The following is a 13,616-nucleotide window of genomic DNA, read 5'->3' on the forward strand; positions in this document are numbered from 1 at the left end:
TCGCATAGAGTTAACAGAAATTTTCTCATTCCAATGAAAATTTGTTTGCATGTAAATTTTGACGAGCTCAGAAGCTTGCGTCCGTGAAATACACGGACTGTGGGTTTTGTCGATATTAACAAAAAAATGTTCAACTGTCTGGAAGCTTTGGTAACTCCCCAACCTTGGCCACCTGCGACGTAGATAAAAATGATGAGACCTCGTGAAGCGGCACGCTGCACCGATAGCTTTTATACGCGGTAAACCTTGAAGATAAGCTCATACATCGATGTATAGGATCGGCTAAGTGAACTGTTCAATTTGAACCCAAAAGCCGGAGAAGCGTGTCCAACGTGCGGGTTTGTGTATTCTGGGATGGTGCTCAAGCTCTACCGGTAGGTAAAGAACATAAACAAATAAAAAGAAAAAGGGGGAAGAAACAACAGGAAATAAAAAAAAAAAAAATAGAAATAAAAAATAAAAAATGGTCCAACAAATATTGGGAGACGAATATATAGCGGAGAGGTTTTCTATGCCGATCGATGTACTTGTTGGGTATAAAGGGAACGACTGTGTATAAGCTGAGAGGAAAGTTCCAGCTCCCTCGTTCCAGAGGCGAAGGGAATTGATATGAAAAAATAATCCGGCAGCTCGGTGTTCGCGTTTTTTGATACGCACCTATCTACACACGTATACATATATGTATATATACCTGTATAAGTCATTGAACGAACTGCAAGTAATTTCAAAATATTTTTATTTACGAGCAAGCTTCATTGGATGGTGCTGCGATTTTTTATAGTTAGGACCTGCGAGGTTGTGTGGGTATCAGCTCGTCCTGCAGCTGCCATAAAGGCTGCGAGTATCGTAAAGTACATGGAGAAAAACGCTACGATACTAGGTGAAAAATTGCCATGCGGTATCTCGTTATGTACCTACTTCACGGAATGCACTTATTTTCTGCATAGGATTATACATATATTTATACAGGTATGAAATTTCAACAGATTAATAGACCCTCGCAATATCCCGGCTTATATTCTCCTGCCGACCGTAAAATTTCCTATCGAGTTAATTTCCTCGGCCGATGTCCAACCTAATTCCATAACGTTGTATATAATATAGCCGTAAAAGTTTGCGCAAGTGAATTTCTGAACCGTGATACACACGGTCGCATGACCGATTGTAAGTTGAATAAATTTTTACTCCATCGCCTTTGAAAAATTTCAGTAACAATTTCATCGTGTTAATCTGTCGTACTTCGATACTACTCAACGACTTGATTAAATTTCACAGAGACTTCGTGATAATTTACTGGATTTTACAGTAATATTCTATTTCACTCGATAATTCAATTAATTCATGGGATCTTATCGGGTATCATATGGTTACAAAAGTTGAAATTTGTTAGTATACCTATTTGGATGTAGAAAGAAGTCAGGACTTGATCGAAATTGATAAAACATCCTGGGAGTTCAAGGATTCCAATAGGATACGCGAGAATTTACAGTATATACGGTGCATAATTCCTAGATGCAGCATCAGGTGAGAATAGGAATTTCGACATTGCAATGTCAACCTGATGCATTGAGATGCATTTGGCTCAGAATGCAGTTAAATGTTTTCACCAAAAACGATGGTCGCCAGCCTCCTGGCGCGCTTCTGGATAAGGTCTAGGCATGAATCTCTGCAAAATAAGACGCTCAGGTGTTGCAGAAAGATAAGCGCTGCAGAACTGACGAACATCTTGGCGCAAAACTTTGACTTTTAGTAACGTAACGTCGATCCTAAGGCTAGTGTCAACGTCAACAATCTACCATACCTGAGCCAGGCTCACCTGCTTTCAGACCTCTGTTACACACATTACTTTATCTTAAAACGTTTCTGACATTTACTGAAATCATATATAACACGTTTTCCTTGTATGCGTGTGCGTGTTCATGTGTCGTACACGTACACGAGCTTGACGCAGGTCATAACTGAACATGACGTGAACAGTGTCTTTGTTACGATCCGTCGTCATGCCGGCACTCAGCAATGATAGTGACGTTAGACATGCCCGTTGCTTGAGGCAGCAAATATGAACGTCTGATGTGTTCTCTGCATGCTGTAAATGATTCAACGATGCTTTCGAATGTCATTTTGTTTCGAAAGATTAAAATTAGCCATAAAAAAAAAGAATAAAAAAAAAAAAAAATTTGGAAATTCAACTTTTCTTTGTTTAAAGTTACTTTTACGCTAATGATTAGAATTTGTCCTCTTCTTCCACTGGCAAGGGGCAGAGCTTTTTTACTGCTCTCTTGAACAGACCGGTTGACGTTCGAACCGTAGCTACTCGGACGATGTTGTCTGCTCCCACATGTACTTCGACGACTCGACCAAGAAGCCATTGGAGTGGTGGAAGGTTCTCTTCTTTGAGCAGAACCAGAGTTCCCACCTTTAAGTTGCTGTGGTTGAAATGCCATTTCTGGCGTTTTTGCAATTCCGAAAGATACTCCTGGTACCATCGGTTCCAAAAGTGCTGCCTCACTTTTTGCAAGTGTTGCCAACGAGACAATCTATTATCGGGTCAATGCTGTTGTGTCGTTAGGATTGCTCGAAAGAGGTGTGAGTGGACGGGAATTGAGGATTGATTCGATTTCAACAAGAAGTGTGTAATACTCCTCAAACGTAAAGACTAGACCTTTCGTGACCGTATTTAAGTGTTTTTTGGTGCACTTCACGGCCGCCTCCCATAATCCGCCGAAGTGTGGAGATCGGGCTGGAATGAATTTCCAGTCGATACGTTGCTGAGCTAGGTGATCCGATATAGTTTGCTTTTCGCTCTCCAAGAATGCGTATAATTCTTTCAACTCCCTTGCTGCTCCCACGAAGTTTGTTCCATTATCGGATATCATAGTCGAACAAATTCCTCTTCGGGCCACGAATCTACGTAGTGTTGATAGGAATGCTTCTGTTGTCATCTCCGTCACGAGTTCTAAGTGCACAGCCCTTGTTGCGAGACATGTGAAAACCGCGATCCAAGCTTTTGTTGTAGGGACTCTACCTCGTCTCCGACTTTCTCGAACTTGCAACGGTCCCGCGTAATCCACGCCTGCATTAGTGAATGGCTTCAGAGAACCTCGAACACGTTCAGTCGGCAGATCGCCCATCATAACATCCGGTACCTTCGGTCTACTTCGATAACACTGGATACAATTGCTTGTGACCTTTCGAGCTTCTCGCCGTCCAGATAGAGCCCAGTATCTTTGTCGAATAGAATGTAATAGTTGCTCCGGTCCGCAATGGTGTAAACGTAGATGCTCCTTTCTCATGATTACCTTTGTTACGTGATGACGATCTGGTAAAATAATCGGATATTTTTGTGTTTCGGGAATGTTAGCGCTTGACAGTCTGCCTCCCACTCGAATAATTCCCTCTTGTCTAAGAAAGGGCTGAGAACGGCAAGTTTACTGCCCTTTGGGACTTGCTCACCCTGCTTCAATGCATTGTATTCCGGAAAGAATGATTCTCTCTGAGTCATTTTCACTATCGCCTTTTCGGCGCGCTCGAGCTCCTCCACTGTCAAAGATCCACTCTGTTTTGGGCCCAAGGCGTTGAATCTGAATCTAATGCAGTAAACTAACACTCTCTCAAGCTTTCCGTATGTTGAAAATTTCCTCAGCACGTCACTCGTGCTTTTTGATGAGATGAGTACAACCGATGGTTTCATCTCGGATGTATCGATGTTGATGGTTTTTTGTTCGGGCCACTCTCCGGTTTTTAGCCAAGGAGACCCGTGCCACCACAAGTCTCTTGTCTCCCAATCTTCGACCGTCATGCCTCTCGATATTAAGTCTGCGGGATTATGCTCCGACGGGACATGAAGCCATACCGCATTGCGTGTTAAATTTTGAATTTTTGTCACTCTGTTAGCCACGTATATTTTCCGAAGATTCGGTGATGAAGCTATCCAACTTAGTGTGACCGTCGAGTCGCTCCACAGATAAATGCCTTGTATTTTTTGTGAGACTGCTTGCGTCGCTGCATGACACAGTTTTGCAAGTACGAGCGCTGCGTTAAGTTCGAGTTTCGGTAGCGAAATTATCTTCAACGGGGCTACTCTACCTTTTGAGCATATCAAATGTGAATTCGTTTCACCCTTTGAATTCCTTGACACTGCATAGAGGCAAGCTCCATACGCCTTTTCAGAAGCGTCTCCGAATCCAATCAGATCGAATTTTCCGCTGTCGTTTCCCGGATTTATATTTCTCGGTATGCGTATCTCGTTTATTTTAGGTAACGAGTTGTAGTATTCATCCCGGGTGTTTTGAAGCTGCGGCGGTAAATTCTCATCCCAACCGGTTTGCAATTGCCAGATCTGCTGCATTATACACTTAGCGTTAATTAGTATAGGACCCAATAAACCCAAAGGGTCAAATATTTGAGCAATCTTGGACAGCACGAGTCTCTTTGATATTTTTGTCGATTCATCAATTGTCACGCTATATTGCATGATGTCCGTTTTCGCGTCCCACAGAAGGCCCAAAGTTTTTAGAGCTCCTTCCTTGTCGAGTTTGAACAGACTGTCTGCCTCAGAATCGTGTGATAAATTTACTAACGCTCGATCGTCGTTCGAGCGCCATTTTCGGAGCTGGAACTGTCCTCGTTGAAGGATTGTGGAGACTTGTTGCTGCAAAGAGACCGCTTTTTCGATTGTTTCCGCACCGGTCAACACATCATCCATGTAAAAGTCTTCCTCGATCGTTTTTGCTGCTTGAGGATATTTAGAGTCCTCCGCTGCGAGCTGCCGCAAGCATCGCATCGCTAGAAAGGGTGCTGGAGCTGTGCCGTACGTTACGGTGTTCAACTGATACGTTTGAATTGGTTGTGATACGTCCGATCTCCACAAGATTGTTTGTAATCCGCGATCTTCCTCTCGAACGCGAATCTGTCGAAACATGGCTGTTATGTCTGCTGTTAGCACGACTTTATGCGATCTAAACCGCAGAATAATTTCGAACAAATCCTTTTGAAGATTCGGTCCTATTAAAAGCTTGTCATTCAGCGATTTTCCGAGGGAGGTTTTCGCTGACGCATCAAAAACGACACGTAGTTTCGTCGTGATACTTTCCGGGCGTATCACTGGCTGATGCGGCAAGACAAATGTGTCTTCCGTCCTTGCCGATGTTACATCTGGTGCGAGTGACATGTGACCTTGTTGTTCGTAATCTTGCAGGAATTGAGCGTATTCTGCTTTGATTTGTGGATTAGACTTGAGCCGTCTTTCAAGAGTGGCCAGTCGACGTTTTGCTTGGCTCACAGATTCACCGAGTTTGACATCAGATTTCTGCGGCAACGCTGCTATAAACTTTCCATCGCTATCCCGTTTTAATGTATTCATGAATTGTCGTTCGCACTCTGCTTCTTCTCTTGTGTATTTTCTTGTTTCTCGAGATTCTTCCTGATTCCAGAATCTTTCCAACTGTGCTTGAAGGGCCGTGTTAGTTATTAATCCACAGAATCGCGAAGGTTTCTTTGAAGCCGCGTCGATGAGCTCTCCTCCAACAATCCAACCCAGAAGAGTGTTTTGAAGCCTCGGTACCCCTTTCTGTTGTTTGATTGAATCTGCACACAGTAGTTGCCAAAATAATCCTGCTCCCACGAGGAGATCGATTGTCCCTGGCTCGTGAAACGAAGGATCGGCAAGTTTCAGTCCTTCCGGTAAGGATATTAACCCTTTGTCTAGTTTTAGCTGCGGCAATCTCTCTGTGATATTTGGCAAAACCAGACATACGATCTTTGCTGTATAATCGGTGTGCATCGACGTAATTTTTACATCGACGATCTTTGCAATGTGTGTTTGTACCTGATTTATTCCTGTAACGAATTCGTTTTGTTTCCGGCATCGAAGTTTGAGCCTACGCACGAGATCATCGGTGATGATGTTCGATTTCGAGCCTGGATCCAGCAAGAGACGACAACTCTGTGGAATACCGTCTTCGTCGTCTATATGAACTTGAGCTGTTGATAAGATAATCTGCTTGCTTGGCTTTCGAACGACATTCACGACTGCTGATGTCGGTAAATTTGGTTGTTCTTCTTTTGCGCACAGCGTTACGACTGAATTATTAGGAGCTTCGTTACCTTTCTGACTCGTCGTCGTGCTTTCATGCTGCTCAATATGTAAAAGTGTGTTGTGTTTTTTCTGGCACCTTTCACAACCCGAAGATCTGCAATTTGCAGAAAAATGCCCTTTACTCAAACAATTCAGACAGATTTTCTTCTTTTCTGCTCCTTGTATTCTATCCGAGATCGACATTTGCAAAAAGTCAGAACACTTGAATACTCCATGCGCGTTACTGCATACTGGACAAGATTGTTGTGTTGCAGTTGCTACCGATACCGAGTTCGCTGGCTTTCTTGGTGCCGGCGGTCTTGTTGTCTCGGTTTTGTTCTTTCCTCGGTCAATCATTTCGATAGCGCGACTTCTATCGGTCAAAAACGTTAGGAATTCTTCTAAACTTTTTTTCACCGTCTATTTCTATTGGCTTCCTGTTCCCAGTCCCTTTGAGCATTGTAGTCGAGCTTGGATTTGACCATGTGTATTAGCAAATCGTCCCAATGCTCCACCGGAAGTAGTAGTGTCCTCAGAGCCTTTAAGTGTGTGCGAATATGAACTATTAGTTGCCTCATCGTCGCCGGCTTATCTTTCGCGACCGCGGGAAAATCGAGCAATTTATTTAAATGCGTATTCACGAGCAGCTTTGTATTTTCATAGTTATTTTTTAATAATTCCCATGCGTTTACATAGTTTTCTGCTGATGTATCTAATCCGCCGATAACCTGTAACGCTTCCTCTTTCAGCGCGCTTCTCAAATACTGAAATTTTTGTATTGCTGAGAGACTAACATTGTCATGAATCATGGACTGAAAGGCGTCTTTGAAAAGAAGCCATTCGTTAAAATCGCCTTTAAACTCTGGTAAGGCTAAAACCGGAAGTTTTATATCAATCCGTTGCTGTTCAGCTCGTTGAATACCGGCACCGTCTGGATTTTGCGGCGGTTGTTGTGCGATTACTTGCTGAACGAGCTGCTGCTCGTATTGTTGTTGAGCGTTTGTTACACTCTGAAGTCTTGTCGCTATCGCATAATAATCTGTCTCGAAAATCATGCACTCTGAATCAGAATCTTTTTGAATCTGCTCCACTTTTCCCTCTCTTTCCTCCTCTTCACCGGAATTAATGTTCAATAACTTTTGCTCGATTATTTCTTCTTGAATTTCCCCAAATTTGCGCCAAATTTCCTCAAGTCGCTGCTGTCTGAAACGCGCCTCTGCTACTGTTATGTCCTTAGTAACAGCGTTGCCTAAGCGAGTCAGATGGCCTTTTATTGTGGCTCTGGCCATCGTCAACTTTTTCAATTTTGACATCTTTCTTCCCCGTTTTTGAAAATCGAATCAAGAAAAGGGAAAAGGAAAATAGAGAACTCACTAACCTTATACCGTGTTGCTTGACGTTTCTCTGCTCGAATTCCTGGATTGCTGGGCTGTTGTTGTAGTGCTCGATCTTCTTTGCGCGAACCTTCGATGTCGCTGAGTGACGCACGGCTGCGTCTCGTTGTCAACATTTACGACTCGTTGTCCGATGGTCGTTGTTACAATCCCTGCTTGAGTATGGGCTGTTCCGCGTCAATCGGATCAGTCATCTCTCAGATATTTTTTTAATTTGGCATGTGGATTGTGTAGGGGGAGTTAGATTTTTGTGCCAAAGCGCGAATCTCATAATGCAAAATTCGATTTTTTATTAACAATAACAGATTAGACTCCCATTTTTTTCAAAAATTCATAACTTTGGCAAAAAATTAGATACAATATATTTTTTTTTTCAAATTACGCGGAAAGCTCCATAGAATTTAAAAAAAAATACGAAATGGTAAAAACAAGTTGTTATCAATTGTTTATTTAATAATTAATTTTTCAAAGATTTTTAAAACAGTGACTGACACGATCAAAAAATTTTTTTAAAATTCTGACATGTTCCTTGAACTGTATTACAACCTGTGAATTAATTCCAGAGAGGTGTTTTTTTTTGTTTCTGAGTAAAAAATCATTAAAGGTGTCGATGCGCATGAAATTGCGGCGCGCCGAGTCTCTACGTAATGGCGGGCAGCCGATTGCCGTCCACCGCTACCCCGCGGTGGCGTCGCAGCGTTATTTTAGAGTCATTTTCACGATGTAGGACATGATTGAAGAATCTGAAAAAAATACTGTACCTTCACAAGGCCTGCTCAAAGCGATAAGTGAAGTTTCAGGAATGTGTTTTTCACCGTTTTTTTATTACAGAGATTCAAAATAACGGTCACACACCATGACAGTGCACATAAATGATAATAATTACATAACTTGCTACTTATTTTAAAATAAAAACACATTCTTGAAACTTCACTTATCGCTTTGAGCAGGCCTTGTGAAGGTACAGTATTTTTTTCGTACGTCGTCGACGTTCGTTTGTTTTTTACACACTTGCTTGTATTTCGTCTCATCCGAAATAATTCGTTTTTCGTCCCAATTTCATTGGTACTGTCTTTATCTATTGTGCGAAAATTCGCACCCGCAATGTTTCTTCATTGTTTTATTGACTCGATGCTGATTAAGAACTGTTCACTTCCACGATTAACAGACATGACGTTTTCGCGACGTTTCCGTGGCTCGATCTTCGCGTGGCAGGTCGATGCTGGTCGACAATGCCTGTCATGGCTGCCGCCTTGTACGCCTCGAATACTTTGCAAGTTTTGCTTTATTCACGCGACGCTCAGTCGATTGATAACAATCACTTTACCCCACATGAGTTCGCTAGCTGTTGGGCGCCAATTATGTTTTGGAATGATGCACACAGTTATTTTTTTTCACTTTCTTTTTAACAAAGAGCTTTATTAACATACAGTATTGAAGCAGACGAATAGTTTGCACGTTTGACACGTAATCTGTTCAGAAGGTATAGTGGTACGGTCACTTGTGAGCCAACTGTTACTTCGGTTCTACAAACGGTGACAGATCTGTAATCTGCCCAAACGTATAGCAAGCATGATGAATGTCGAAAATAAATATTTACTATAAAATTATGTGACGGACTGGCAATAATGGAAGGAATAGAGGTGGCCCTAGCGCAGTGGTTAGCGCTCCGGACTCCGACTCCGCGGGTCCCGGGACCGAGTCCCACTGGGATCACCTTTTTATTCGCACATTGTTGCTGGACCGTGCCTCGTCACATTTACGTAATAAAATTACGTAATACATTTTCTATAAAATACATTGCCACATCCACAGTCACGTAACTCATGCTTTTAAAAGTAGCGCTCGGAAATTTTTATCTGTAAAATAAATTCTCGCAAATTGTACTCGTACTCGTACTCGCATGCGCGCGCAACCGCGCCATGAAACTCTCTCGTCGCTGCCACGCGCGCCCGTGAAAACGGTGCTTGAGCGGCGGTGCTCAGTCTTTGCTTTGTCGTGACCCGAGTAGGAGGCACGCAAAGAGATATTCAATAAACAACATAGGACTTTTTTCACTAACATTAAAACACGTGTGCAAACTTATTCTACCCCGAATCCTTTTTCCTTTTCCGATCAAGCAATCTCAGGCTAACTTCCTGAACATATATCAATACGTAATTTGAGCCCGCCAGGGCCAAAAAGAGCACGCGATCACGCATTCCATAATCCTTATTAGCTTATATAAAAACACGTGTAGCGATAACAAAATATATATATAACTGCGCGCGCTCGTCTACGACTCGTACTGAAAACATCGCGCCCGGCGTAAAAAGACCCACTTTGCCTCCTCGATACACAATGTACTATTATATAACGCAACCACGTCTTCCTCGCTTTTTCGAGCGTGTCTGCGGTACCTAAAGTAGGCGTTTCGGCGACTCTCGAAGCGAATTAGTGGTGGGGGGTATGAGGAGCACCATTTTTAGCTCCTAGGAGTAACTTTTTTGTACTCTGCGCATGCGCTTTTCTTACACGGTCCGATTATTTCGTTCCCGATCACGGCGCTGTGAAGCAGAGCTGCTGCCATCGGTTGCCTATTCGGAGAACTATTCGCGTATGGGAAATGTTTTCAGGGAAGACGGGCACATAACCTCACTTTTTTACGCAAACAATTCAAAGATCGTGTCGACAAATCGAGAAAAGTGATTTCACGAAAATGAGTGATCAAGAAAAACACAGCAGTGACGAGTGGCTGCAATGCACGCCACCAGAACTGAGAGAAGCTGCGGAGAATACGAGGGACGAATTATTGCCGACAAAATCTCAAAAAATGTACGAATCCACGTACGACGCATTCGTGAAATGGAAGCGGGCACACAAAACAAAAGTAACGTCGGAATCGATTGTGATGGCATACCTCAAAGAACTCAGTGAAAAATATAAATCATCGACTCTATGGTCAATTTTTTCGATGCTGAAAGCCACCATAAAAATTAAAGAAAATACAGACATCGATCAATATCATTCCCTCAAGGCTTTCATGAAGAAAACGTCATCGGGATTCGTGAGCAAAAAATCGAAAGTGCTTTCGTCGGAAAATGTTGAGAAATTTTTAACAGAAGCTCCCGACCGTGAATATTTGGCAACAAAAGTAAGTTAACAATCAGACAAAATATTTTTACTACAAGGTTGCAATTATTTTCATATAACTAAATATGATACGTCCCAAACAGGTTGCTCTAATTTTCGGAATATCCGGGGCTTGTCGCAGCAACGAGTTGGTGAATATCAGACTCAGAGACGTGAAGAAAGAAGGGAACCTGCTCGTCGTAAATCTCCCGGACACAAAAACGAAAAGACCTCGAACTTTCGTAATTTCAGAAGAATTCGTCAAAATCGTACAACAGTACACGGATTTGCGTCCTCAAAATGCAATGACCGATCGTTTTTTTGTCAATTATCAAAAGGGAAAATGTACTTGTCAAGTTATCGGGATACATAAATTTTCGAAAATGCCGAAAGAAATTGCCGAGTATTTGAAGTTAGAGGACTCGGCGAGTTTCACCGGACACGCGTTCCGCCGAACCTCTGCAACATTGCTTGCAGACAGCGGGGCCAACATCACCACGTTGAAGCGCCACGGTGGATGGAAATCGAGCAACGTTGCAGAAGGCTATATCGAGGAGTCCGTTAAAAATAAATCCAAAATCGGGCACATTATATCAACGGCGGTCAATTTTGCCCCAGCTGGACCTTCGGAACGGAATAACGATGATCCACCGTCAAAGCGTGAAAAAATTGAGACGATTACGTCCGAGAAAGAAAATTTAAAAACGCAAACGACCGTGGTCCATGACGAAAATTCGCCATCGAAAAAAAAATTTGTATTCAACAATTGCACAAATTGCACTTTCGTAATCCATGACAAGTAAATATTAAAATAAAAAAAACTTGACTCGTGTAAATGTATCGTGTTCTTATTATTTCAACAACTTTCAAAAACTACTATCGCTTTCCGGGGGGGCTTCGCCCCCCCAACCCCCCAGGGGGGGCTTCGCCCCCTCCACCCCTTCACCCCGCCGGGGGGCTACGCCCCCCTGGACCCCCCCTCGGTCCGCCAAATAACAATATCATTTGTCCGAACACTATAAGCTCGGAAACGTGGTTTTATTATATAAATAGTCGTGTGTACCTCGGAGGCAAGGGCCTTTTTACACCGAGCGCGATGTTTTCAGTACGCGCTGCTCGTCTACGACTCGTACTGAAAACATCGCGCCCGGCGTAAAAAGACCCACTTTGCCTCCTCGACACACAATGTACTATATTTTTACGCTTGTCATAACAACTCCACCTCTGTACTTTCCCGCCATCACGTTATCCACTTTGAACTCTTAAACTGTCGCTATCAGCTATTAATGAATCAACAAGCGTCATCATCGTAAGCTGTTTTCGGTAGAACGATGTGTTAATATTCAGAGCAGTCTCCAGCGGAATGCCATGGCTACCGCTTCGATGGACAGCTCTAACATTCGTGCCGAGTGCTCACAAAGACTGAATGCATGGGGAAGCGATATTACACGCGCGGGAGGGCTTGCGCGTAAGTTAAAGATGATGATTATTACCATTATTAGTATTTGTTTGTTTGGCCTTATTGTGTATTGCTATTTGTTCTGGATACATGGAATAAGCTGACGCGACACTGCGTCCAGTAGGCATCCCAACTCACGTATATACCTGTATGATCTTAGGTCTCGATCGGTCCGCTAGCAGGCTACATGTGCATTGAATGTGCACCGGACCGACGTGCAAATATAGGCGTTACGCTGCAACTCGTGCAGCAGCTACTGCACTCTGATGGGTCGAGCGTGACGGCTTAGGAGTTGACATCGATGCACGATAGAGTTGTGTCTCCTGATATCAAAAATACCACCCCCCGCTACCCCCGGGCTCTAATTCTGAAGTTATAGCTCGTACGTTGTGATGCAACTGACTGTATATACGTATCATAAGATATTCTATGAGGCGCGAACTTTCATGAAAACTTGCTAATATTTTACACATTTCTCTGAATCAGTATTCATAAAACTTCATGGTGTCTTATGGAATGGTCATTGAATTCCTTGGAAATCTTGTAATGCTTCATATAATTGCATAAAACTTTACGGAACTCGACAAGATATTTTGAAAAATTTTATAAGGATCAGTTTAAGACCGATTAACGGTACATCAGCTGTGAAAAATTGCTTGCATAGTAACGTGTTCAATTCCTGACAACATAAGGTAACGTTCCAAGTTATAGAAAATCAAAGAGACGTCATTAGGGTTTTTCATTTTTTACTTCTCAGATTATTTGCCGTAAAATTAACGTATCACTTGCAGAGTATAATGGGAAATGAATTAGGCACCTACATTCAGAAAAAAATTTGCTCCTGGCAACAACATTTCAGGGTTAATATAAGCCTAACGAAAAATTATTTCCACACAATTGAAAGGTTTAGTTGAAAAAAGTATTATTTTACCAAATTGACTAAATTAAAATCGAGATTTTCTGTTTACAAGTATATTTTATGAAATTAAATGTTTTTTTTACAACTTTGAAACAACCATTTCATTAATTTCGGTATCTACAACAAAATATTATGTTCCGGTAAGAAAATTTTGTACAAAGCGTGTCTACAAATTGATTTTCCTAAAGAAGCAAAGTGTTCTCTGCGTTTACTGTCAAGAAAAACTGCAAGTACAAGTTTTATCGAAGTGTTCGAAAACACGCGTAATTATTCTCTTGAGTAAAAATCACAGTTGAAAAGGATTTACAGAGGTAAGGATTTTAATTCAGTGTATAAAAATGTCAACGAACTACGTTCTCGAAAAAAGTTGAACTCTTGTTACGGATGGGTTAAGACATGTTCGTTAATGAAAAAACAAATTTTCGTAGGTACGGTTTCAAGCTAGGCTCCCTCTCTGTCTCTCTCTCTCTCTCTCTCGTCTGCAACGAAGAGGAATATTTTTATAACGGTGGTGTAAACACGCTCTGTTTTCCAAGGGGGTGAAAATTCTGCATTTGCGCACCTTCGACAGACGTTCCGAAGTAAAGCGTACGTATATTCGTGTATTGCGGGAGAAAGTGCAGAGCAACGATGACGACGACTGCATAGCCGAGGCTC

At 42.3% G+C, this 13,616-nt stretch overlaps 3 protein-coding genes across 5 annotated transcripts in view; all 3 read right to left on the bottom strand.

Annotated features, from left to right (window-relative positions):
• LOC124216344 (protein artichoke) overlaps positions 1–13,616 on the bottom strand; it is a 134,730-nt gene that overhangs the window by 37,643 nt on the left and 83,471 nt on the right. The window lies entirely within an intron of this gene.
• On the bottom strand, positions 1,594–6,433 carry LOC124217212 (uncharacterized). Its single transcript, XM_046622607.2, has 6 exons — positions 3,309–6,433; positions 2,650–3,225; positions 2,306–2,537; positions 1,937–2,086; positions 1,817–1,830; positions 1,594–1,666 (listed from the first exon to the last, which is right to left on the bottom strand). Exons 1-6 carry the CDS (start codon positions 6,431–6,433, stop codon positions 1,594–1,596), a joined length of 4,170 nt encoding a protein of 1,389 aa, XP_046478563.2.
• LOC124216345 (uncharacterized) lies at positions 6,490–7,389 on the bottom strand. Its single transcript, XM_046620757.2, has one exon. The coding sequence runs from the start codon at positions 7,387–7,389 to the stop codon at positions 6,490–6,492; it is 900 nt and encodes a 299-aa protein (XP_046476713.2).

Source organism: Neodiprion pinetum, chromosome 4 (assembly GCF_021155775.2).
Source record: "Neodiprion pinetum isolate iyNeoPine1 chromosome 4, iyNeoPine1.2, whole genome shotgun sequence".
Taxonomy (NCBI): Eukaryota; Metazoa; Arthropoda; class Insecta; order Hymenoptera; family Diprionidae; genus Neodiprion; species Neodiprion pinetum.